Source organism: Rosa chinensis, chromosome 6, assembly GCF_002994745.2.
Source record: "Rosa chinensis cultivar Old Blush chromosome 6, RchiOBHm-V2, whole genome shotgun sequence".
NCBI classification, from domain to species: Eukaryota; Viridiplantae; Streptophyta; class Magnoliopsida; order Rosales; family Rosaceae; genus Rosa; species Rosa chinensis.
In genome coordinates this window covers 39,023,089-39,048,911 of record NC_037093.1, presented here as the reverse complement: position 1 = coordinate 39,048,911, position 25,823 = coordinate 39,023,089, and the positions used below count along the sequence as shown (strand labels likewise).

Genomic DNA, 25,823 nt, shown 5'->3' with positions numbered 1-25,823 from the left:
ATTGCCCCACAGACAACTCAGGAGGGCTTGAAAGCTATTGTACTGCTGTTGGTCCCCAGTTTGATAATGAAAAGCTTGTTGGTTCAGACTTTGGTAATGTATTGCGTATTATGAATTTGCATTGTCAATGGAAGCAGGTTATTCTATTGTTTGGACACTGCTGGAAAATTTGCTTTTAGCAATTCAGTTTGTGAGGGCGGGCTGTGTTGCGAGTTTGAACAATAATGCTCAAGGCATCAAATGTTTTTCTAAAAGTTGACTGCCAAATGTGACTGATCTTAGTTGTTAGAAATAAATGAGGTCCATAGTGTGATCAAATGTGAGTGAGTGAAAACAATACCATCTTAGTTATCCGAGATTAAGAATTTTTATTTATTTATTTTTTTATTTCATTTTTTTTGTATCGAAACCTATTTGCAAACGAAACACCTGCCTTCCTCAGTCCTCAACCACAGGAGTCTCTTTATGTAGTTTATGATATAGCCATTTTGACATTTGTGTATGTACTTTTAGCTTGTATGCAAATAGTTAAGAAATGCGACATTAAGTTCTGAAGAGTATGCATTTGTTTTTTGGCAGAAAAGTTATCTTATATTAAAAACAAACAGTAAAAGATACAAAGGATGGCCCAACTAGGCCAACCAAGACAAAAACAGAAACAAAGGCCCAAGAGTATGCATTTGGTCGTAGTTTCTTTTGTTTTAAATGATGGAACTATAATTTTACTCTTACTGAATCATAGTGAAACAGGATATCATGTCTTATTGCTACTGCACAGCATCTTTCTCTAAATAACATCAATCTATACAAATTTTACTTTTATCTGGGAAAACAAGAAGGTGAACCAATTAGAGGTTCAGATGACTTGGAGAAACTAGAACTGTAAACTGCAGTTTTCCTGTTTGTCACAGCTCCTTGGCCAAGAAAATTTGGTTTTTCACATTCTTCATTTTCATGCTTGATCTCATTGAGCATTGCTGTTACATCTTTCATTGTCGGCCTTTCCTCCGGGCAGGGATTAACACAGAGAAGAGCTACCCCAAGAACTTGAAGCATTTCTTGAATTTGTGTCCCTGATCTCAGTATTAGCTGATGATCAACAATTGATGTGAATTCTCTTTTTCTCTCTCTAAGTTCCTTATTAACCCAAGTGACAATATGATCACCCTCTGGAATCTTGTTATCTGTTGGTTCCTTCCCTGTTAGGACCTCTAGGAGCACCACTCCATAGCTATACACGTCACTCTTTTCTGTGATCCTCAAACTGTATCCATATTCTGCAATGTGGAATGTGAAAAATTCAGAGTAGGAATAGATTGGAGGCCAAATGAAGGATTTGACTTAGATGTAGGTTGAGATAAACGAAAAATTTGGAAAACTATTGAACCATATTAGTTTAATTTGAGTAACCTAAATAACATGATGAATTTAGATCATGAAACAGTATGTAAAGGACTACCTGGAGCAATGTACCCATAAGAACCTGCAACTGTGTTGGAAACTTTGTAGCATTCTGGAGAACTCAACAGCTTTGCAAGGCCAAAATCTGCAAGAAGAGATTCATACTGTGGCCCTACCAAGATGTTGTTCGCCTTAATATCTCGATGAATGATTGGAGGAACACAATCATGATGAAGATAAGCTAGGCCATGAGCTGCTCCCAGTACAATCTTGTACCTTGTATCCCAGTCCAAGAACAGCCTCTTCTCATGGAGCAATCCAGCTAAGCTCCCATTACTGATGTAATCAAACAAAAGCAATCTGGTTTTCCCATTTTTACAACAGCCCAGAAGCCTCACTATATTCTTATGCCTTATCGATCCAAGAGTATGAACTTCTGTAGAGAAAAGGTCTCTTTCTGGAAGCTCCCCATTGTTTATCGGCCATAACTTCTTCACTGCAATGACCTGTCTCGTTGGAGTCTCTACACGATAAACCATTCCTGAGCCTCCCTTCCCAACAATGTTCGAGTCTGATAGCTTAGTCACAATGTCATTAACCGCAAAATCAAGCTTTTGAAATGGGGTGAATTCCCACACCAGATCATTTTCTTCTTTACCGTTCGTCATCCCAAATGTGATTCCCCAGACTCTGACAAACAAAGCTATTCCAGCAAGCATAAGAAATATAGTTGCAGTTACACTGAGAAGGATACAAATAATTAGATATCTGATGGATTTCTTGTCATGCAGGTTTCTATTTGGTTGGCACTTGTTTCCGTTGATGCATAACTTGTGATTACCAGCAAATGCAGTTGGTGGAAGATCCTTGAAAAAATTAGTACTGGGAAGTAGACCTGAAAAGTCATTATATGAGACATTCAGGGAGACGAGGTTGTCCAGAACCCCCAGCACTTTCAGGCTTCCTGTCAGCATATTGTGGGAGAGATCCATAGTGGCAAGTTTTGAGAGATTTGAGAAGCTTTCTGGAATGGGGCCCGTCAGAGAATTCCAGCTCAGATTCAAGAGAATATCGAGCCCTTGCAAGTGTCCAATCTCGTCTGGGATAGAGCCTGTAAGTCTGTTGCTGCTCAGTTCCAACAACTGCAAATCCCTACAGAGGCTCAATGACTTGGGAATGGAACCAGTAATGTAGTTTCCATTGACCACCAGTTTGTTCAAGGATTTCAGCTTCCCCAAATGTTCAGGAACTGTGCCTTCTATTTGGTTCATGGACAGGTCTAAAACATTAAGACCAGTAAGGAATTGGAAAGACGAAGGAATCCTGCCTCGGAGCTCATTTCCATGCAAGTCAACCATTTCTAGGTGGGAGCAGTCTCCTATTTCAGAAGGAATTTTCCCAGTAAAATGATTTTCTGACAATTCTAGGAAGCTTAATCTCTGCAGGAGCCGAATGCCGGATGGTATCTGACCTGTGAAGTTGTTTGATCCGAGGCGTAAGCGGATCAAGTTGGTACAGTTACCAATATTGGTTGGAAGTTGTCCTGAAAATTCATTTGAAATCAGCAACACTTGTGTTAAGTTCTTGAGGTCAAACAGAGAACTCGGCACTGATCCACTGAGGAGATTATGTGAGAGATCCAATGCTTGAAGTTTCTGACAGTTGGCCAGCTCAGTTGGTATGCTTCCTTGGAGCTGATTCTGCCAGGCAAAGAAAAGAGTAAGTTCTTTTAGTTTCCCAAGGACTGGTGGAATTGTACCCGAAAATCTGTTGTTATCCAATTCCAGTTGCTTTAAACTGGAAAAGTTTCCAAGTAAAGGCGGTATGCTGCCTGATATCTGATTCTCAGATAGAAGAAGCTCCTCCAATGCCACCAAATTTGCAAGAGACAAAGGAACCTCACCACTCAGAAGATTCAACGAGAAGTCGACTACTTTCAATTTTGAACAGTTCCCTAGTGTGTCTGGGATGCTTCCATTGAGATTGTTCTTCCACAGTAGCACTCTTCTGAGTTTTTTCAACAGACCAAGTTCACCAGGAATTTGACCAGCAAGCTGGTTATCATACAGAAACAAATTTTCTAAGGCTGAACAGTTACCAATTTCTGGTGGAATCTCACCTGAGAGATTTGCAGTATAAATTGAAAGAGTTTGGAGATTCTTAAGTTCTCCTATGCTGCTTGGAATTTTCCCCGTGATTCCTGTAGCTGCAAGGCCAAGGAAAGTTAGTCCCTTGCAGTTTGATATCTGCATTGGAATTTCACCTTGAATGTCAGGATTCCCGCCTGCACGGAAGATTTCCAGAGCCCACAACTGGCCTATTTCAGCAGGAATCTTTCCAGATAGCTGGTTATCGTATAGTTCAAGTTGTTGAAGCTCTGAACAGTTTCCAATTTCTTTCGGAATTGCACCATCCAAGGAATTTGAATTCAGTGATAACAACTGCAGTTGTGATAATTTTCCTATCTCCTGTGGGATGTAACCTCTTAGAGCATTGAAGCTGAGATTCAGGATGATGAGTGATGACAAGTTTCCAATTGCCTGTGGAATTTCTCCACTGAGGTTGGCGTTTGAGATTACAAGGGTGGTGAGATGATTAAAGGTGAGTAGCTGGATGGGGAACCTGGTTTGTATATTGATTGAGGTTATTGTGATTTCTGAAACAAATCCTGCTTCAGAACATCTGATATAATCCCATTTGCATGGATCATAGGCAGTTGGATTCCAGGAAGAAAAAAGGGCAGCTGAGGAAGAAGAGTTGAAGGTTGAAAGCCATGAAAGCAGGGAGAGACCCTCTTGGTTCAGAGCAGAGATGGCAGGAAATAGAGAGATGTTGAGAAACAAGAGAATAATAGTGATTGCATTAGTTGACATGATGAGGTGAATCTCTGCATCAAGATCTCTGCATGTATATGCTGGTATATTGAAATCAACGGGTTTTTTTTCCTTCAAATCCTTCAAACTGCTATTTTATTGGAAATAGACTAAGAAATGGGGCTTGGAGGGACAGATTAGTTGATGGTTTCAAAAAGTACTTAAAGAGTATGAAGGGGTCCTAATTGCAAGTTTTATGATTGGGAATTATCAGAGGGGCTTGTCTTCTATGAATAATTGACAACTTTATAATTATTCACCTTATTTCCCTTTGGTCGTATAGTTTTTTGTTTTGCCACTGCTAACATTTTGGAGCATCATGGTTATCATGTGAGGCAAGCACTACAGGACAGCATAAGAAAGATTTCGTTAAGCTTTTCTTGCTTTCATTGTTCACCAAGTTTTGATGCCATTGTTTGTAGTGTCACAATTGGGTGGCCTAAAGGATGATACCAAAACAAAATTGGTGTAATATCATCTTGGAGCGTTTGAATTTTTTCAGTTATTGAAGTTTATACCCAATTATACAGCAAGTACTGAAGTAAGGTAGATATTACCTTCTGCCCTCTTCTTTCATTATCAAATTGTTGTGCAACACGAGTGATTCATATGTTATTTGTAGTACAAATTCTTGTGTACAACTGTTGTATGCAACATTTCTCTCACGATGATTGATCAATTCACCATTATGTTATCCATTGAACCGGAGAAAGGAGGGGGGGGGGGGGGGGGGGGGTTTATATAACTTTTCATACCAAAGTTATACCATGGACTTTATAAGTTTTTCATGAGGTTGATTTGTGATCCGGGGTTATAAATTTCTGTTATACTGTTTTTCTTTTTAATTCATCATAGTGTTTGATTGATTCATTCTAATTCACTTATTACGATTGCACATCTTTTAATAGCATAACAATCCAAATCAGGAAAATGACTAAGCAGCCCTCCCCAACCAAAAAAAGAAAAAAAAGTTTTAAATTTAAAGAGATGAGACATCAACCTTTTACATGATCTATATCAGTATGGTGAGGACTCGATTTCATCTTGTATTGTTAAAGTTGTTCATCTGTTCCTTTCCCATATATGCATGAACCTTCCCAATACCCCAATAAAAAGCTGCATAGCTAGATTTGGCTTTACCCACAAAATCTAGTTGTAAAATCTTTGCAAGCACCTCCTTGTCTTCATTGGATATTTCTTTCTGATCCATTTTTATCAGATTAGTTTTCCTTTTCAAGGTTGATGTTAAATGAATACTTATGGGTCTAGGGAAGAAGACAAAGCACACCAGAGCATGATTTTTGTTTCAATTATTTCAAGAAATGGAAGTATATGATTTAACTCCACTAGTTTCTAAGATAGTTCATTCTATGACTCTTTCTCTCTCTCTCTCTCTCTCTCACACACAGTGAGGTATGGTACAGTGAGGCCTAAAAACTGTTGGGAAGCCCTAGTCAATGATGACATTGATTCATTGAAGGGAGTTTTGGGAATATAAGAAACATACAAACAGAAAAGACTAGGGGAAATGATATATCATTAGCTACAGTAGGTCTCAGAAAGATATCTAGACATTGTGAAATGGAAACTAGTGGGATATAGAGCTGTATGATCATGGCCCTATTTGCTTCATGTTTGGGATAAGTTATGTATGGAGGGTGGGAGCAAGTGATCCCCCAACCACACTTAATTGAAGCTACACAGTACTCCAGTTCTATACGCATTTGTGAGGGATAGGAAATTGCACCAATTCTATGTTATTTCAGCCATTTTAAGAATGAGTTTTTCGAACAATTCAATGTTTACGTTTCCGTTTCAAAGAGTATTGTTGTAAAAAAAATGTGAAACTCGAAAATCTTCAATCATTCAAGTGTCACTGTATAAATGAATTAGCATGCATGATGTTTCTGATAAAACAATACATATGTAAATTTGTGCTAGCTAGCTAAAGAATTAGATATATAGCTAAACAAATTTTTTGGAAAAGAGCTATACAATTTCTGATTTATCTAAATCTTTGTAAGCTATGATTTTTTTTTTTGGGGGGGTGGCGCCGGCGGGGTCCGAGTTACTAGCTAATTTCATTGCAGTCAATTCTTCAAGATGCTCTTCTTGTGGCTGCAATGCTTTATAACGTGGTTCTTCGTCAGTTTTTTAAGCTTAACCACTTGTGAGTTGGGTTTTGCTCATGACTTTATGGTTTGGCCTCTTCTGCTTAGGACGCTACTGCCGCCTGCCGTGACTCTTCACCATCGGAATCTTTCCTTTCGATAAATTCACTCCTCTAGCTGTTGTAGTGAGCTGGATTCTCCTGTGGGCGGGCGACAGTGTCATGGTTAACTGGTTATGATATTTTGGTAATTAGTGCCAGAGTGCTTTAAGGAGAATGTCATGTACATGTTCTTGTTAGAGCCAACTTACGGCTAGCGGCTTGATGAGAAATCTCTTACCGATTTATATATTTTTTAAGTCGATGAATCGAATTATGCACATACATAAGAACTTTAATTTTTCTTAAAAGAAGAAGCCCTACATGTAGTGACACTCAATGATCATGCATCACTATATAGAAGGTCGACAAATCCAAGACATGTGAAGCAAGAAAGAAAGTGGCCCGAAGATGGAGATGGCTTTTGTGGCCGGGGAGGGGCCTGGCCGGCCGTCTCTTGGCTTCATCATGCATGGAAGCAACAAAAACAATTTGTACAGTAATTCTACTGTCGTGTTTCATGAAATCCAACCAACAGCCAAAGGATTGGCTGGCCTTTGATCGAGATGCATGCATGATATTTATAAACATAAAGCAGCTTATTTACATATAACTTGAGTGCTGGTTGGACAACTTGAACTACATGCAACTAAGAATCTAAGCAAAACTCAATCATGCATATCATAACTGCGCTACGTACTACTGCTTAAAGAAATTTTTATTTTTCACTTTAGTTATTCAAAGAGATTTTTTTTTTTTTTTTAGTAAAGTAATTAAAAGAGATCGAGGGAGACGGAGATGAAAAAGAAAAGATAAAAACAAAATTTTAACCGAAAGAGATTGAACAATCGTCAGTTACAACAAAAATGCTAAAATGCATGTAAACGTTGTTCTCGAGCAAACACGACTAATTAGTATCATGTTACACAAACCTACTACTAAACCCCAAAAGATTTACAGTTAAAACAACCAACAATCTAGATCAAACTCACACGATTCTAATAATATGCTTTATCCTTGATTTTCAGTGTACGTCTTGGTTGCTCACACTAGCACTACCTTTACATTCATGTATGCAAAAATCCAGCCCAACATTCTCAATCCAAGTGTCCAACCACTGCACCAATTTGGGACATATTTTAACATAAAATTGAACCAGTTCAACTAAAGCCCATAAAGACATTAAGGATTCTTTGCCTGATTCGCAAGTATAGAATGCAGCACATAAAAGTGGAGATGAAGCATATCAGGAACATCAATACTTTGCCTCGTATGGAGTTAACCAGCTGATCTCATTCATTGCATATGTAATAATCCATCTGTCTCTCTCACAAATTGTCTACATTCTGAAATCCATGGCCTCACTAACCCAACATTCAATAGGAGCTTATTGCCTCAGATCAAAGAAAAGCTCCATCAACATCAACACAACTACTGCTACCGCAACACTCGATGCGAAAAGTCATAAGGCCAGTACTACTACTTTTCAGTTACCATTGACCATCGAAAAGATGGCTTCGATTACGATTTCAAATGTTAATGGAAAAAAACGCAAAGATGAACAATGGAGAGTGTTCGGAAGTGATGATGATGGATCGTGTGGGATAGCGCCTATCCCAGCACCTCCTTCTGTGGCGGAGTTGGCTAAAGATTTCTACAATGCCATCAATTCCAAGGACATAAGCAAATTGGATCCACTTCTAGCAGATAACTGCCAGTATCAGGATCTTGTGTTTTACGTTCCCTTTGAAGGAAAAAAACAGGTTGGTTTTTTATGTTTATATTCTTTCTAGCTTCATCTCATGCGTTTTCTCCGCTTAGAAATTTTTTTGAAAGAGCAAATACGTACGCTTTAACATTGCTATTTTAGGTACCAACTTTGTATCTACTTCTGTCATTCTATTTGAAGAACGTCTTGGTTCCACACTCATAATAATTTCTCTACTCACAATCCTTTTCTCATTAGACCTTTTCAGCATTGTTTGGTTAATTCAATGAATTGAAGAATTTGTGCAATGTATATAACAGGGTGTTATCCCCTTCTTTGCCAAGATGATGGAGGCAATGGGACCCAATATTGTTTTCGTCATTGATAATGTCACGGAAGGCGCAAAATTGACTGCCAGTGTAATTTGGCATCTAGGTAAATTTTTAAGGTTGTAAATTTTGTTAACATGGAGGTCTTAGTTGTTAATATGTAGTTTTTTTTTTCCCTCTAATTAAGGTTAATATGCAGTTCTTGACTTTGTGAAATTACAGAGTGGAAACATAAAGTTATACCCTTCGCCACGGGCTGCACATTCTTCGAATACGAAGAATATAATGATGGACGTCTCTTGCTTAGGTATGCTTTCCTGTTTTCGAATAACCTTAAACGTATACTTCAGCTATTCTCCTAGATGTACGTAGTCTACTATTGAATACAACTAATTTATATTTTTATGTCGATGCATTAATGCACATACACTAAAGTATAAAACGTAAATAGTATGGCAAAATATGCACTTGTTTGAAATAATAACATAACCTTTCAAAATGTCTACCATCTGGTCTAGTGGTCTCCCCTTTATAAATAGGGGGGTCGCGAGTTTGACTCACAATAAACTAATTGTTGCATATAAGTTAAAAAAAATTTTCAAAATTATTTAAAGTAGAGAATTTTGGTTGATTAATAACGTGGCTTCAAAATGAAGATTTAGGGGATTTGCTAAAAAGTAGAGAGGATCGGTAGAAATGCTTCAACTCTCCTACTATAAATTTTCTTTGACTTTTTCTATTAAGATCTCCAAATTTACTCACTTGACCTTCATCTCTTTTGAATTATTGAATTACATATAAATCCTCTTATAAAATGATAATTATAGACAGTGAATTATAATCAACTAGCATTTTCTTGTAGACCTCTCAACTAGTTATTTTAACTTTATTTTAACTTATGAGTTATGCTCATCCATGGCAACAATCCCTTTCCAATCAAAACATCACAACTAGTGATGCGCAAAAGATTTTTGCACCTACTTTTAAAAAATTATCATTAATGGAGACACAATTCGTTGTTTCAGAGCCTCCAAACAAGGTATAATTTGAATGTATGAACTTTGTTGCAGATTAAAAGGCTAAAAGAGAAAATTCAAGAACCCTTATTAAGTTCTCAGTTTAAATTTTATTCAAGGTTTGGTTGGAGGATGAGAGTTTTTGGGTGGGAGATTGACGGTAGTTTTTTATTTTGTCTTTTTTGTTTTCTGTTTTTTTTTCCTTTTCTTTTCTTGATTTTGGGTTATTAGTTTATTGCTGCTTATTATTATTATTTTTTGGGTTATTGCTGCATGTTTCTTAGTGACTTAGATTGAGTTAGTATTAATTGTTTATGCTAATTTGGCTGCAGAGGTTTTGTTGTTGATGGTTAGTTTTACTATCTCCAAAGTGGATTATTATATCTTCCTTTTTTTTGTTGTGGTTACTACTACATGTTGCTTAGTGAATGAGAGGGTCATGACCATTTGATTCATGAATGAAAGTTTTAGAAATTTTGTTGGGTAAGTTTTTAGGTTTGCATGCAAAAAAAAAAAAAAATTGAGTTGTAGTAAGTGAATTAGAAGTATCATTAGCAATTTATTGTTGGGTAGTTCTATTCAGACCTCCCAATTTACTATTTGGACCTCCTTCATTTTTTGCACAATTTTAAAACCAATTTTACCCCTTTACAAATATATAAAAAATAAAATAAAAAAACCTGCATCTACATCGTGGGAGCTGCAACTCCCCTCTTACATCTTGCAGTTCTTTCTCCAATTCTATTCACAAAATTTAGAAAGCTAAAATTCAAACTTTGAAATAACTACTCCATCTTATTTATTTGAAATCACCATCTAATCAAAGATTAAGAAGAGGAAGAAACATGTTTTGATCAAAACTGGAAAACAAAAAAAGAAAAACATGTATCATATGATCTAAGCAGTAGACATCTCTCTTTCTCTCTAACTCTCTATTGTAATCCTCTCTCTATTCTCCTTTCCCTCTTCCCCACTATTCCTTCATGTCTTTCTTCTCATACCCTCTCTCTCTTCTTGTACCCATCTCCTAATTGGTTGTCACTGGCTCCAGGAGCTTGAGACGTCTTCATTGTTTCATCTCAAGTTTATTATTAGATTCTGTAAATTATAGATTAGATGATATTTGAAATCTTTGAATTTAAATTTATGCAATTTCAATGTCAATATATCTTTGAAATCAGAAAACAAAAACAGGGTCAAGACTTACTTTCACTGACTTTTCTCTCAACCCAAAAAGGATTGACCAAGATTCATCAAACCTAGTTGGGCAATCAAGAATTATAAGGTTCTTTAAATTGCTCCAATGGAAATCCAACTTGAACTGCATCAAGTAATGCCAAATTGTTTGAAGAACACAAAATGAGGTTTGAAATTGAGAATTCAAATTAGTCGATCGTAATTACCAAAAACAGAGAAATCGTTAATCTTAAAGATTTTTTTTTTTTTTTGGGTGTGCTCCCAGTTGATCATGAAAGCTAACTGGAGTTTAGAGGTACAATTTTTTTTTCTTTTATTATTGGAACATCGCATATATAACAGAGGTGTAAATAGATAAAAATAGGGGTAAATCAGGAAGTTCAGTGCCAAAAAAATGAAGAGAGGTCTAAATAGTAAATTAGGAGGTTTGAATAGACCCAGCCTTTATTGTTTTGTATCTGAATAATATAATTAAGGTTATAATAGGAATTCAAAAGGAGGTTTAATAAGAAATTTTTTTTATTTAAAAGCAAAACAGAGGTGTAGAAAGTATGAGATGTCAAATGAGTAAATTTGGAGGTCCCAACAGAAATTCTCATTTTCTCTTCTTCTTTTTCATGTATTACCTTGCTTAACAAGATAATCTATGTATGCAGGAAAGCAACCGGCATGGCAGAAATCCCATTCAAACCTGGTGATTTCGTATTGGTACGGATCAATTATTATCCTTTATAATATATAGTTTATCAGAAGAGCTTCTGCCATAGTCCTGCCGCTATAGCATAGACATATCAAATTTTTCACAAATTCAATGGTGAACGAATCTGGAGTTTGTCGTTCTCTAAAGTCCTATATAACTTTCATCGTTCTCTAAAGTCCTATATAACTTTCATAATTCATTGATTGACTGACCTTGTTTATTACATACATCTGCAGAAAGTTTTAAAGTCAGCCAGTACCTTCTTCGATCTCTACCCAATGGCAGCAGATGGTAAGCATCGATTCAGTGAAATACTCCATCCTTAGTCCACAAGTTGATAGACAAAGATAATTATTACTTGAAGTTGTAGTGTACAGGATTGCGTCAGCAACAATCCAAATCCTATATTTTGAAAGGAAAAAGAAAACTGTTCTTTCTTAATGATTGCTGGTTGGTTTTCCGTTGCAGCTTTATTGAAATCTCATGAGGATGAACCACACGAAGGATTATCTTCGTTACTAGATAAGCTTTTCGGCAAGCGCTGAACTGAAGTACATGCAACTAAAAAGTGAAATTCAAAGAGTACTGGCAAACTTGTAGTCAGAGATATGGGCCAAAACATCTTTATATGGTTCTATTATATAATTCTATTTATGTTACCATTTGAATAAGGGTGTGGCTATTGTCACCCTACTAATTACTTCGTTCGCCCTACAAAATTCTAATTCATTGAAAAAAATAAAATACTCTAATATAAAATTATAAAAAAAGACAATATCTTATTAAAAATTACAATTTACAACATATAGATCAATTTCCTAGACAACTCGAGAGCAATGACACACACCTCACGTGCCTCTTTCTAAAATCCTAGAGCTCTGATAGGGTTTGTTCATTTCAACTTCTTAGTTGCCGGAGAGAGTAAAGGGTGGCTGCCATGGCCGGGCTTCTGCATCACCCTCTGATCTCTCTCTTCATCTCCTTTTCTACCAAGTGTCCACAAAACCATGTTACTATCAATTTCCTAGACAGCTCGTTGCAACCTATAACCTTGAAACCCAAATCTGCTATCCTATCCTACATAGTTCACTCATTACCTACAAAAATCAGTTTGCCTTCAATTCATTTTTCAAGGAGATACGCACATTTGCAAGCCTGATCTCTGCATTTAATGCTAGCATTTTCCGGGAAAAATTCTCAGCTCAAGGTAGATCGATAACTGGTAGGTCACTCTATTTGCTAATCCTTTCCAATCTAATGACCAGCTATGTCTTCTCTCTATCCCATTTATTTATTACTACCCAAGATTCTTAAGGAATATGTCACGCCCCGAATTTTGAATAAATAAATTCAAAACCGAAACGCGAAAACATAATAAGCACAAGAAGAATAAACATCAAATTTTTCATAAAATTAAGCAACTACACAAATCGAGTTCACAACTGTCAATACCGACTCGTTCTCTAGAGTCACATATCACATCACCAAGTGTTTACAAATTAAACTGAACAACAATTCAATAAGTAAACAGGCTCACCGACTCTCTACACATCGGAAGACTAAAACAAAATACACTTCTACGTCCAAGCTACAACAACTATAAAACTGCAGCTTCGACGACTGTACCTCTGACCTGCACAATAACCCATACACCATGGAATAGTGCACCGGGTTGAAACAACAAACCAGGTAAGGTTTTGCAAGCTCGAATGAGTAAACCTAAATAACCACGTAACATATGCTTAAACCATCTCAGCCTAGCAAAATCAATATGCAATTATCACAATAAAAACATCAAGTTTATATCCCTCAATATCATGCTCACTTAAGTTCCTGTTTCTTATTGGAGATCGATGGGACTAGTTCCCATTGCTACTAATAACAGGGGAATGCAAGACCCCAATATTTGGCTCTTTTGTCACAGGGATATCAATCCGGTGGTGGTTTCCACGATCGCTCAACAGATCTCAATTTCGGTTTCACTCGATGGGATCCAATGCTTGATGACAGTAGTCTACGCCAAAACAACTATTTTGGGTAGGAGATTGCTTTGGCAAGAGCTTAATTATGTTCATAACACTTTGGTGTTTGGACCTTGGCTAGTATTTGGAGACTTTAATTGCGTTATGGGGGCTCATGAGAAGAAGGGTGGCAGGCCTCCTAATGTGGTCTCTTGTAATGAGTTCCAACAGATGTGTTCTAATTGCCAGCTCCTTGATGTGAATACACGAGGACTCGCTTACACTTGGACAAATAGAAGAATTTATGAGAGACTTGACAGGGCACTTTGCAATTTGACTTGGATGGAAGCCTGGAGCTCTTTTGATTGTCGGACGTTAACCAAAGTTGCTTCTGATCATTGTCCATTGTTATTAAGTTGCAATAGGTTGCCAGTTATTTCTAAACCACAATTTAGGTTTCAGCGAATGTGGTTGCTTCACCATGACTTTCAAAGCCTGATCAAAGCCTTTTGGTCAGATTTTCATTATGTGGGAAATCCGATGTTTGTTTTACAATCCAAGATGCGTTCTTTGAAGTCAAGATTAAAAGACTGGAATGCAAACACTTTTGGGAATGTCCATCAACTAGTAAATACTTCTGAAGATGCTCTTGACTTGATTCAATTGGAAATTTCAGATTATGGCCCTTCTGAGGATAGACTACGTAGAGAGGACTTGGCTCATGCCAATCTCCAACAAGCACTCACAATGCAAGACACTTTTCTCAGAGATAAAGCGAGAATAAGGTGGTTGAGTGAGGGGGACAGAAATACTTCATTCTTGCATAATATGGTGAAAGTCCGGCGCCTTTATCGATCTCTTCCATCACTGCGTAATGGAAATACTATCCTGCAGGATCATGCTCAGATTGCTGATCATGTTGTACACTACTTTGAGGCAGCCTTTACTAAGGATAGTAATATTATTGACACTGGTCTGGTGAATAGAGTAATTCCTAATTTGGTTACAATCTTAGAGAACTCAGCTTTATCCACTATCCCTTCTTCAGATGAAATTCACATGACAGTTAACTCAATGGATGATTATAGTGCACCGGGTCCTGATGGGTACAGTGGTTGTTTTTTCAAGCAATGCTGGAGCGTAGTTGGTTCTGATGTCGTACAAGCAGTTCAAAGCTTTTTTATAAGCGGAACCATTACTCCCCACTTTAATTCTACTGTATTAATCTTAATTCCAAAGAAGCAAGAAGCTGACCGTATTGCGGATTTCAGGCCCATTGCTTTGGCGAATTTTGTATTCAAAATTATCACAAAAATTATTGCTACCCGCCTCAGTCCTATTGTTGCTAGAATTGTTTCTCCGAATCAAAGTGCATTCATCACAGGGAGGTCTGTGGCGGATCCAATTATATTGACATCAGAATGCATAAATCTCTTGGACATCAAGTGTAAGAGCGGTAACATTGCTTTAAAGCTGGATATCAGTAAAGCTTTCGACACTCTAGACTGGGATTTTTTGCTTAGAGTTCTCAAGGCTTTTGGTTTCTCAGCTGCTTTCGTTAACTGGATTGAGTGCATTCTAAAATCAGCTTCCCTGGCAGTCTTGGTTAATGGGCAATCATGTGGCTTCTTCACTTGCTCTAGGGGGGTCAGACAAGGGGATCCCCTCTCCCCAATCCTATTTTGTCTCGCGGAGGAAGTGTTGAGCCGTGGTCTGAGTAATCTGGTTGACAGAGGGCGTTTGGACAGATTGGCCTGCCCAGGTAACGTTATCCCTCCTTCACATGTACTGTTTGCGGATGATGTAATGATATTTATGCAGGCTAGCTCAAGGGGTATTCGAAGGTTGATGCGTTTCTTAAATGAGTATGCCCGCAACTCTGGTCAGGCAGTTAATAAAGCAAAATCTTCGGTGTTTCTTGGTCAATATGCCCGCCCAAGAGATGTTATAATTAAGCGCCTACTTGGATTTCGGGAAGGATCTTTGCCTTTCACTTATCTGGGAGTACCAGTTTTTCAAGGCCGTCCAAAGGCAATATATTTTAGAGCTATAGCCGACAAAGTCAAATGCAAGCTTTCTTCTTGGAAAGGACTACAGCTCTCTCAAGTAGCCAGACTGCAACTTATATCTGCAACAATCCAAAGTTTATTAATTTACTGCTTTTAGGTGTATGAGTGGCCAAGATCCTTGCTCCTTAAAGTCCAAAGCTGGACACGAAATTTCTTCTGGACTGGTGACCCGTTGAAAACAGGTTCAAACCTTATTGCTTGGTCGCTTTGCTGCACTCCTAAAGACCAGGGAGGCCTAGGGTTGAAAAATCTGTTCCACTTGAATAAATCTCTTTTATTAAAACGTGGTTGGGAAGTAGTGATGGGAATCTCTCCTTCTGCTAGCTTTCTTCAAGCAAGGTTCTTGAGATCAGGCTTGCGTCCGTGCTCTTACTATAAAAAAACCTCTGTTTGGACTGGCTTGAAGAAACTATGGCCATCTATTCTTTCCAATGTGCGCTGGATAATTGGTGATGGTGAAAGTGTCTCCTTCTGGAAGGACAACTGGTTAGGCATTCCACTTAATACAATGTATGCTATTGAGCCAGAATTGGCTCCATTTCTCCAGGATCAAGTAAGTAAATTTATCTTTGATAAGCAGTGGGTTTTACCACCTCTCTTTTCCTCTACTTTCCCGGATGTGGCTAATCAAATTCTTGGTATTGAGTTTCCTATGGAGGCAATGTCAGATACGGCAATTTGGTCTAGTACTGCTTCAGGGTCATTGAATGCAAAAGAGGCTTATGCTTCTCTAGCTCCTCCTGGCGCGGTTGTAAACTGGGGTACACTAATATGGCATAAAGCTATTCAGCCCAGAAAGAGTCTGGTTGCATGGCAAGCTTTTCAAGGAAGATTTCAAACTGACAATTTTCTGCAAAAAATTGGTGTGCATCTCTGTTCTCAATGCTCTCTTTGCTTGAAAAGTTCTGAATCATTTGTTCACTTATTTATGGAGTGTACTGTCATGCAAAAAGTTTGGGTTTGGCTTTTTGGCCTTTTCTGTTTTCCTCCCAGGCAAGTTATATACTTGGCAGATTTATTTGCCTCAGACCTCCTAAATAGCTTATCTGCAGCGTCAAAGCTTTTGTGGAGGATGGCAGTTTGTAATTTGCTTTGGTTAACTTGGACTGAGCACAACAGCCTTAGGAATAGTTGCAGAACCTTTTGCATTGGACGCTTCTCCCAACGCTTTCTTCTCTGTCTGAAGGATTCTGCGCAGCTGGTTTTCAAAGCTTACCCACATTCTGTTAGTACCATTCCAATCTTCAACCTACTAGGCCTTTCACCACTATTGTGTAGAGCCCCTAGCTTCAAGCCTGTAACTTGGCAGCCGCCGCCTGACCACTGGTTAAAAGTGAATACTGATGGATCCTTTGGAGGGATTTTTCGTGATGCCGAGGGAAATTTTGTTGGGGCCTTTGCAGCAAGAGCTGAGGTTCCTAGTGCCATTGATGCAGAGATTTTGGCTGTCATTGAGGCTATTCAGGTAGCTTGGGTTCGTCGTTGGACCCATATCTGGTTGGAGACGGACTCCACCCTAGTACTTACATATTTCAAAAACCCCAACCTTATTCCTTGGAGGCTCAGAACTCGTTGGTTTAATTGTGTACTCAGGTCTCGGCAAATGACTTTCCATATATCACACATCTTTAGGGAAGGGAACAAAGTAGCAGACAAACTGGCTAATTATGGTGCTTTGCATGACGGAGCGGTATGGTGGATTGCCCTCCCGTCCATTATTACTTCTGAGTTTGGTCATGATTACTCTTCGCGTACTAGTTATCGGTTTTCTTAGTTACTTTGTTTGGGCTCTTGGTTTGAGCCCCAATTTGTATTGCCTATTAATTTTTGTCTTACTTATTACTTTGTTTGTATCGGATGCGGTCTTGGCCTAGTCCCCCGCCTCCTTTTGCTTTTGTTCTCTTTCTCTTGAGCTTGGTTTGGTTTGGTCCGCCAGCTCATTTGTAACCTTATTATTTTTCTTAATAAAATTTCGGGGTAGGACGTGGAGTTAGTCCTATTTCTGCTTCCTTAACCAAAAAAAAAAAAAAAAAAAAAAAGTTAACCCAAACTAAAACCCACATGCTTTAACTCTCGACTCATGCATCTAATTTCGCACAACTTCAATTTTTCAATTAAACTCCAGTAACATTTAAACCATTTTAAAACACAACAACCAACTAGATCATCCTTCATTTGTCTCAACGACACAACTACGAAATCACACTAATTTGCTCTCAACATAAAGCATTTGCCAAAACCATGACATCACAACTCATTTCCCACTCACTACAAATCACAAACCACAACTGTACTCACAATAAGAATTAAGTAAAATCAGTAATCCCTGCATAGAAACTTAGTTCAAGATATCACATTAAAACAATCAATAAAAATCATTGTAATCCTTGCATAGAAAATTAGTTCAGGAGATCACCTAAAATCACACAATTTAAACCATAGTAATCCCTGCATATAATTTAGTTCAAGAGATTACATAAAAATCAAACAAAGAAACCATAGTAATCCTTGCATATGGTTTAATTCAGGAGATTACTTAAAAATCAATAATAGAATGAAAAAGGAAAATAAATAAAGAAATCAAACAACTTCCGCCAAAACCAAGAAATCACCCTTTAACTCCAAATAAACGAATCCCACAATGACTTGTTTTCAAAACTCGACAACCTAGCTTACCTCATAAGGGTAACATACATCACTAAAGTGACAAAATCATATTATATTCAACGCCCCATTTTAATATGAAATTCAAGACCCTCCTTGGACAATTAAAAGAAGAATACACCCCAAATTCTCTTTTAAAAACACGTACTCATGAGTTGCAAGTAACTTGCTTGCTACCCATCATGACATACAATGGCAGACAAACTAGAGCTCTAACTGAGTTGTAACCATACCCTGGCCAAGGGCATGATTCCGATAACCACCCTCGGTCACTACTGTGACCCTCGGTACAAAGACCAAAACATTTAAAAAGTCACACAAGACTCAAAATGTTACACCACCTTAACACTTTCCAAAACAATATAATTGACTGCAACAAATATTGTTTTCAAAGCTCAACTTCCATTTCAAAACAGTAGAGAAATCAATTTCGAAATAATGTTTTCACACCACAAACCACCAACACAATTTAACAAGTAAAACTCTAAATTTCGAAACGTCAATAATATAATTGTTTCCATTCAAAAAGAACCAAACTCATTCATTTCCTTGGAAAATTAAATCACAACAATAGCCACATTGAATTCACAAAACATGTTAATTCCACCTCATTACACAACTACACCAATATATATATTCCACGTAAATATATATATATATATATATATATATATATACGTAGTCATCCGCTCTGGAATGCTACTAATACCAACTATAGTTCACAAATATAAAACCCATGAAAAATCATTTTTATAATAAAACTTCATTTTACTTACCTATGAACCGTAGACGATCAAGTTCGTATAATTTAAAACAAATATTTATTTCCGAAAACGATTTCACAATTTAATGATTAAACCGAACAATAATGAAACTCTGTTCCTAAATGAACCTCGTGAGATTTACTCACCTCTAATCCAGCTGCATCTTCGTAACAGCTCAAAAATAACGATTCCCAAATCGTTCGCCAATCAAATCCGTCAATCACCTAAACAAATATGACCTTAACTTAGCAACCGATTCAATAAACACACTTAAACGACGATCCAACGGTTGGATCCTCATCCGTGACCACACAAGGTCATCGGAACAGTTCTACGATCAACATATCAGAATTACAAGTCGATCGGACGGTTTGATCCACACGGATCGGAAACGAAACAATCGAAAACTGAAAAATTCACAACTTGCTCATACGATTTCCAAAAATTACAAACTATATATCGAAATGATCGTATCGATGTGTAGAATAAAAAGAGGAACATAAACTGTTCTTGGAGTGGCCGGAAGGGGCCTGAAACCACCACCACAGTGGCGGCGCCACCGCCCACCCAAAGTCAAAATTAGACAAAACATCCAACACAAAAGATCTTCATCTCAACTCCAATTACAACTTTGATAACTAGCACAAAGTCAAATTATGAGTCAATTGATCAAATTTTACCTCGCAAGGTTTGAAACCCTAGTTTCCCAATCTTCCAAATTCGAGCTCCACAGGTTGAATTGTTGCAAGCCACCTTGGGAGAAAGCTTCTACATCCTCTGGGCTCCAAAAGCCCTCAAGAAACACTGGTTACGGTGGCTGGAATCGTCGACTCCAATCAAGGCGATTTGCAGCGCCGCCGCCAAACTTCCAGGCCTTGTTGCGCCGTGCACGAGCCGACCCATGCCGTGAAACTTCCCAAACTTGGAGATGGGACTGAGGAGAAGAGAATGGAAGAAATGATTTGTCGATTGGTGGCCGGAGGAGGGAGAAATCAACCAGCGAAGGGAGCTCGGTGATTTAGGGTCGGGACAGAGGAGAGAGAAAATATTTCCATTTTTGGTAATTCAGATTTTCTGACATTATTTTCGGATTTTTCCTACATATCCCAAAATGGAAACTTTTTCCAATGGCCATAACTTCTTCATACAAAATTTGATTTCCGGATTTCGCATGTCCACGAACTCGTATCGACGCGCTCTACGACTTTCGTGAAGGAAGTTTTCACAAAATCGAAATGTACAAAAAGTCAACTCTTGAATCGAAACATTTCAAGCGAAAAATAGTTCAAAACACTTCCGCTCCACCCTCGAACCACGAACTCGTACAAACGAACACTTTATTAATTACAGAAAATATTTAGGAATTAATAACGAATTTCCGGGGTCTTACAAAATAGCTCTTGGTTCCAATGCTCAGAGAGGTTACTGAAATGTTACCTCTACTCTCTGAGGGACTATAGGGTGGTATCATGCCCTAGATCCACTTGCATTTACTCAGACTATTGAGTGATGCTCTTTTGTGTTTCCGATGGCATGTGTGCCTAGTTCTTGTTTCCAAACAAGGCTTTTCATCTTCTAATCCAGATTGAGATGATACTATTTACTGGTACTTCTTTAGGATTTCTGGTTCCTCAAAATCCTAGCTCTATCTCTCTGTTTTAAACCTTAACCTTGCAACAATGGCATTCAGCCCTAATGCTAAAGCCCAAGCTAACTCTTCTAGAGCAAGAGTCCCCACTGTTTTAACCTTTATCCAAGACCAAATACTAGGATGAGCCCCATTTTGTCACCAACATTGATGACACAAGGATTGTTGTGGAAAGGAACCAAACCCAAGTCTTTGTTATCAAAGATCCTATCTCCCACAAAGAGCATCTCAACAACTATTATTTGCTAGCCAAAATCTTTCGCAAGAAGGTCTCTACTAGAGGTGGCAAACGGGCTGCTAAGTACAAGCACTATACAAGCTCGACACTTTTAAAAGCGGCCCGAAACAGCCCAAGCCCATTAGTGGCCTGGCACGACCCGAGCACGTTAGAATAATGAGTCAGGCTGGGCCTAAGAATATTGGCCCGGCCCGGCTTGAGCACAACATATTGTGAGCTGACTCGTTACAAACACAAAATTTCATTTTAAAAAAAAAATTTAAAAACTACAATGATGAGATTGTTAAAAGAAAAACCATTATGTGTCTTCGTCAAACTAACTGACGAAGAGAGAGTTAAAGAATTAGCGATTATAGCTCAATCAGCATTTACTGTCATTATTGTAATCTCCATTGTAATTCTCTTCATATATAAAGGGACTATCAAATGAAATGAGTAGACCAATTCCCATTCACTTTTACACGTTATCAGCCCCAGTCTCTAGCCCTAGTTTCAAAAAAAAAAAAAAAAAACCAAAACCCTAGAATTTTTTTTCTTCTTCTTGTTGTTGCTACCCCACAAGGGCCTCGCCTAGCTCCCCTATGCACACACACACACCGCCACCCCCTGCGCGTACACCCCGCCTCCCTCTCACCTGCCCCAGCCCAGGCACTGCTGCCCACTCTTGCTGCGCAGATCCCACCCGTCGCTGCTACATCCCAGCGTCTCCAGCTTACCTCACGCTTAGCAAACCTGCCAGAAAAAAAAAAAAAAAAAAAAAACTAGAAGGATGAAGAAGACGTGAAGAAGAAGAGAGAAAAGACAAAAAAAGGGTGACCCGGCCCAAAGAAGAAAAAAGAAAAAAAAGAAGAAGCAAGCCCTGTGGTCAAGAAAAAGAAAAGAAAAGAAAAGAAGAAAAAAGCAAGAACAAGGCCCCGTGGCCCACTACTGAAAAGAGAGAGGAAGCGGTCCATTTTTTTCTCAAGCCCAAAAACATCGCTACGCACGCCTGCATCAACACGCGCGTGCGCTATGATCGTTTTGTCTTCTTGAAACCAAGTATGTGCTCTTTTATTTACTTAATTTCATACTCCGGTGAATTGTGGAATCAGCATGCCTTGTGAATCTTACATAATTATGTGTTAATATTTAAGATTGAGCGGTGGCCCAAGTCTTTGTTAATGCTGGTCCGATGGGCGGACCGCTACTTGCAGTGTTCTCAGAGCTTCCGCTACCTGTCAAGTGAAATACAAAGTGGCGTCAGAGGGAGACCGCGCTGGGCGGTCTTCTCTTCTCCGATGCTTAAGTTAGTCAATGTATTTATGTTGACAGAATAACAGTATGTAAGTAGTGAATGCGTAATTAATGAGGAGAGAGGAGAGAACCTTTTATAGGTGGGGAAGAGGCTGAGCTCTTCCAGGTTTTCGATCTGGGACTGTTGTGCTTCAGTTCCCAGCTTCTAGAGCTTCTGATGCTAACTTGGGGCGGCGCGTGGCGGCGTGTCAGTGGTGATCTGGGGGTGAGCCGGGGCTCAGGCAGTAGTCTGTTTGGCTGTGTTTCCGTAGGTCACACAGTTGGCGGTAGTTGGTACCGCTGGCTGTATCATGAGCGTGGCTCATTATAGCTAATTATACTTGCAAATGCTTATGTAAGTACAAGTCCCCTAAGTCCCCAGTCAAGGAGGGCAATCTTGGTTGGGGAGTTGCCTAGCGGTTCGAAGCGTTACTTCCGCTAGACTTGCAAAAGCATAATTAGCGTCAGTGTGTTGTCAACCATGGACTTACTGAGCAAACGCTTAATTTGTACCCTTTCGGGTGGGCCCCTGCTAGGCCCCCAGGGAGTCCCCCACTCCCCGGCTAAGATAGACCTTCGTTTGGTCAATATATTGTTTGTTGAGGGGAACTGGACTGAGCAGAGGGTGTTGGGTAGCGAGCCCAAACTTTAGTACTCGAGTGGCGGTGGTAAACGTGCCTGATCAGGGCTGTCATAGACTGTTGACATGTCTCCGTGTCCCGGACGGACGTAGCCTGACTGTAACGCCGCGTAGCGGTCGTCGTCAAGATGAGGTAACCGGGGATCATCGTTGGCGACAGTCCTTCCGCTGATAGTAAGCGGCAAGCAGTGTCGCTAGGACCAACTTGGTGGTGGTCCAGTGAGCGGAGTTACACTCCGTTGTAAGATGAAAATGGAGAAGTTCCGCTAGCGGAGTTACGCTTAGTAGAGACTGCCTCACTTGCAAGATGAAAAGGGAGCAGTTCCGCTAGCAGAGTTGCGCTTAGCTGAGACTGCCTCACTTGCAAGATGAAAAGGGAGCAGTTCCTCTAGCGGAGTTTTGCTTAGCGGAGACTGCCTCGCTTGCAAGATGAAAAGGGAGAAGTTCCGCTAGCGGAGTTGCGCTTAGCGGAGACTGCCTCCCTTGTAAGATGAAAAGAGGGCAGTTCCGCTAGCAGAGTTGCGCTTAGCGGAGACTGCCTCACTTGCAAGATGAAAATTGAGCAGTTCCGCTAGCGGAGTTGCTCTTAGCAGAGACTGCCTCACTTGCAAGATGAAAAATGGGCAGTTTCGCTAGCGGAGTTGCGCTTAGCGGAGACTGGCTCACTTGCAAGATGAAAATGGAGCAATTCCGCTAGCGGAGACTGCCTCACTTGCAAGATGAAAAGGGTGAAGTTTCGCTAGCGGAGTTGCGCTTAGCGTAGACTGCCTCCCTTGCAAGATGAAAACGGGCAGTTCCGCTAGCGGAGTTGTGCTTAGTGGAGACTGCCTCGCTTGCAAGATGAAAAGGGAGCAGTTCCGCTTAGCGGAGACTGCCTCCCTTGCACTTCGAACTGAAACCATCGTCTTTAAGTTTCGCTCTGATATCCGAGAAAAAAATTCTGCAATTCTGTGAGGGTATCGATCGTTGGAGAACGAAGATCTCCTGAATCGAAGACGAGCATCTTCTAGTGCATCAGAGTTTTCATCTTTGAGGTTGGTAATCTGATCTCGTCCCTGTTTTATTGGGTTTTTTGTTTGCTTCTGCCAGTTTCGCGTTTTGGTATTTGGAGTGATTTCTGCCATTGCTCGGTGTATGTAAGGGTCTAGAATTGTGTTTGGGGTGGGTTTTAGGTGTTTGACATAAGGTTGAGGTTTCTTGCCTTGCTAGGTCGTCGAATCTAGGTTTGAGTGTGGATGTGTTTTGTTCTTGTTTTGGCATTTTCTAGGTTTTCTGGGAATGGGTGTTCTTGACGTTATTGGCTATAATCTGACATAAGGATAGCTTAGATCTTGTGTGAACTGATTGGTTTTAGGTTTTAGGGTTTGTGATGGCTAGCGTCTTAGAGATCTAGAGCAGTGAGGATAACGGGTCTGACGTGTCGCTGAGCATGGCGGATAGGATATTTTTTAACTCGTTGCGTCCGTTTGCCCTTGCAAGAAATTCACTGTCCGAATCGCTAGAGATCGAGCTGCTACAGACCATACCTTGGGAAGTAGCAATGGGTCGTGCCGGACGTCCGAAGAGTTCTAGGGCAGGGGAGGATGCCACCGTCCGGAGTAGGCGTGAGGAGAGGTTAGGGAGAAACAGAGCCACTAGGGGCTCCGCTGATGCGGGAGAGACCGGGGAGGAGATTGAGTCGGCATGGGTTCTCCGCGACGGTACTCCTATTAACGAGGCCGGAAGACCGATTGAAGCGGGTGTTCCGGCTGCCAGGCATAGTGAAGCTGCGTCCGCCGCTAAAGGATGAGAGAGCGTCGATGCTGTCAGCGGGGCATGCCGCCGTGCACGAGGCGATCTTCTACCAGGGAATGACATTCCCGCTACTGCCAAATCTCCAAATTTTGGTTTGAGAGTTTGTTCTCGCCTTTAGGCAGATTTGCCCTAATATGTGGCGGTTGCTGATGGCGCTCAACTCGCTATGGCGCCTTTCCGGTTGCGAGGGTCCAACCGTGGCGGAGGTGCTGCACTTCTACGAATTGGTATACGTGAAGCGCCAAGGTTGCGGTGGGCAGATGAACTTGAGTCGCCGCCAGGGGGCGCCCAAGTTAATCGAGAATTTGAAGGATTCCATGTGTCCTTGGCGGGGGACCTTCTGTATTGCCACGGCAGGTGGGAATACCAAGAGGGGTCAAATAAGGGGGCCCCGACATTCAGGATTAAGTCGGAGTTCCAACCTATCCGAGGTTGGTGTTAGCTTCCGCTGATCGAAGTTGCCGGTTTTGCTTGTATGATATGTTTCTGTACTCTGCTAATCCGAGTTTTTTTTTTTTTTTTTTTGCAGCGGGCTTGCGTTATAACTTGACGCGTGAGGAAGAGTGTCCTGGCGACGTATTTGGCACTTCCGGATACCGTAGCGTAGCTTGAACATAGGGCTACGGGATGCATGTCTCGGTTGGGCCTCACCATGGCTTGTGGGTGTCCCAAAGAGGGTGTTATTTATGCTTGGTGATGTAGCAAAGTAGCTTGCTAGTAGAGGTATCTACAATTCTCTAGTCAAGCTCGTCTCTGGAACAAAAATGTGTGTGGAAATATTTTCAAAAGACTTCAAGATCTCCATGAAAGCAGCATTAATAGACAACAAAAGCTAATGAATCATTCCATGTCCACTTATCTGAAAGAAAGAGATTTCCAATTAGACAAGCTAGAGCTCTTGCAACTTTACAGTAATGAAGAAATGTTTTGGGCTCAAAGGGTTAAAGCAAACTGGCTCAGACTTGGTGATAGAAATACCAAGTTTTTCCAAGATCAGACAAATTTAAGGAAGAAGTCAAACCACATTACAAGTCTCAAAGACTAGACTGGGAATTGGGCAACTTCAGAGCAGGACATCACTAACATACTTGTTCATGACTTCAAAAAAAGATTTCAATTGGATGTTTTCCTAAGTGCTAACTCCATTAATAATTTTCTTTCAGTAACAAAACCTTGCATAAATGACAATGACAATTTTTCTTTCTTGAAATAAGTTACAGTAGGGAGATTTTTGCAGCAATTAAATCAATTGGAGCTCTAAAAGCTCCAGGCCCAGATGGTTTACATGCTTATTTTTACCGAAACTGTTGGGGAGAAATTGAAGGTACTGTCATTCCTAT

General features: G+C 39.7%; 2 protein-coding genes across 2 annotated transcripts; one reads left to right on the top strand and one right to left on the bottom strand.

Moving 5' to 3' along the window:
- Positions 1–739: 739 nt before the first annotated feature.
- On the bottom strand, positions 740–4,772 carry LOC112174551 (LRR receptor-like serine/threonine-protein kinase RGI2). The gene is made up of 2 exons (XM_024312339.2): positions 1,460–4,772; positions 740–1,277 (listed from the first exon to the last, which is right to left on the bottom strand). Exons 1-2 carry the CDS (start codon positions 4,272–4,274, stop codon positions 820–822), a joined length of 3,273 nt encoding a protein of 1,090 aa, XP_024168107.1. The 5' UTR covers positions 4,275–4,772; the 3' UTR covers positions 740–819.
- A 2,994-nt stretch (positions 4,773–7,766) lies between these two features.
- LOC112174176 lies at positions 7,767–12,130 on the top strand. The gene is made up of 6 exons (XM_024311907.2): positions 7,767–8,246; positions 8,512–8,626; positions 8,743–8,827; positions 11,390–11,441; positions 11,670–11,724; positions 11,902–12,130. Exons 1-6 carry the CDS (start codon positions 7,839–7,841, stop codon positions 11,976–11,978), a joined length of 792 nt encoding a protein of 263 aa, XP_024167675.1. The 5' UTR covers positions 7,767–7,838; the 3' UTR covers positions 11,979–12,130.
- Positions 12,131–25,823: the final 13,693 nt, after the last annotated feature.

What these genes read in the sequence shown, in the direction of transcription:
- LOC112174551 (XM_024312339.2), bottom strand. Translation starts at nt 4,274, where the DNA reads ATGTCAACTAATGCAATCACTATTATTCTCTTGTTTCTCAACATCTCT. An exon ending in TTATGGGTACATTGCTCCAG is followed by an intron (nt 1,278 to 1,459) that starts GTAGTCCTTTAC and finishes TCCACATTGCAG; the next exon opens with AATATGGATACAGTTTGAGG.
- LOC112174176 (XM_024311907.2), top strand. Translation starts at nt 7,839, where the DNA reads ATGGCCTCACTAACCCAACATTCAATAGGAGCTTATTGCCTCAGATCA. An exon ending in CCTTTGAAGGAAAAAAACAG is followed by an intron (nt 8,247 to 8,511) that starts GTTGGTTTTTTA and finishes TGTATATAACAG; the next exon opens with GGTGTTATCCCCTTCTTTGC. An exon ending in CAGTGTAATTTGGCATCTAG is followed by an intron (nt 8,627 to 8,742) that starts GTAAATTTTTAA and finishes GTGAAATTACAG; the next exon opens with AGTGGAAACATAAAGTTATA.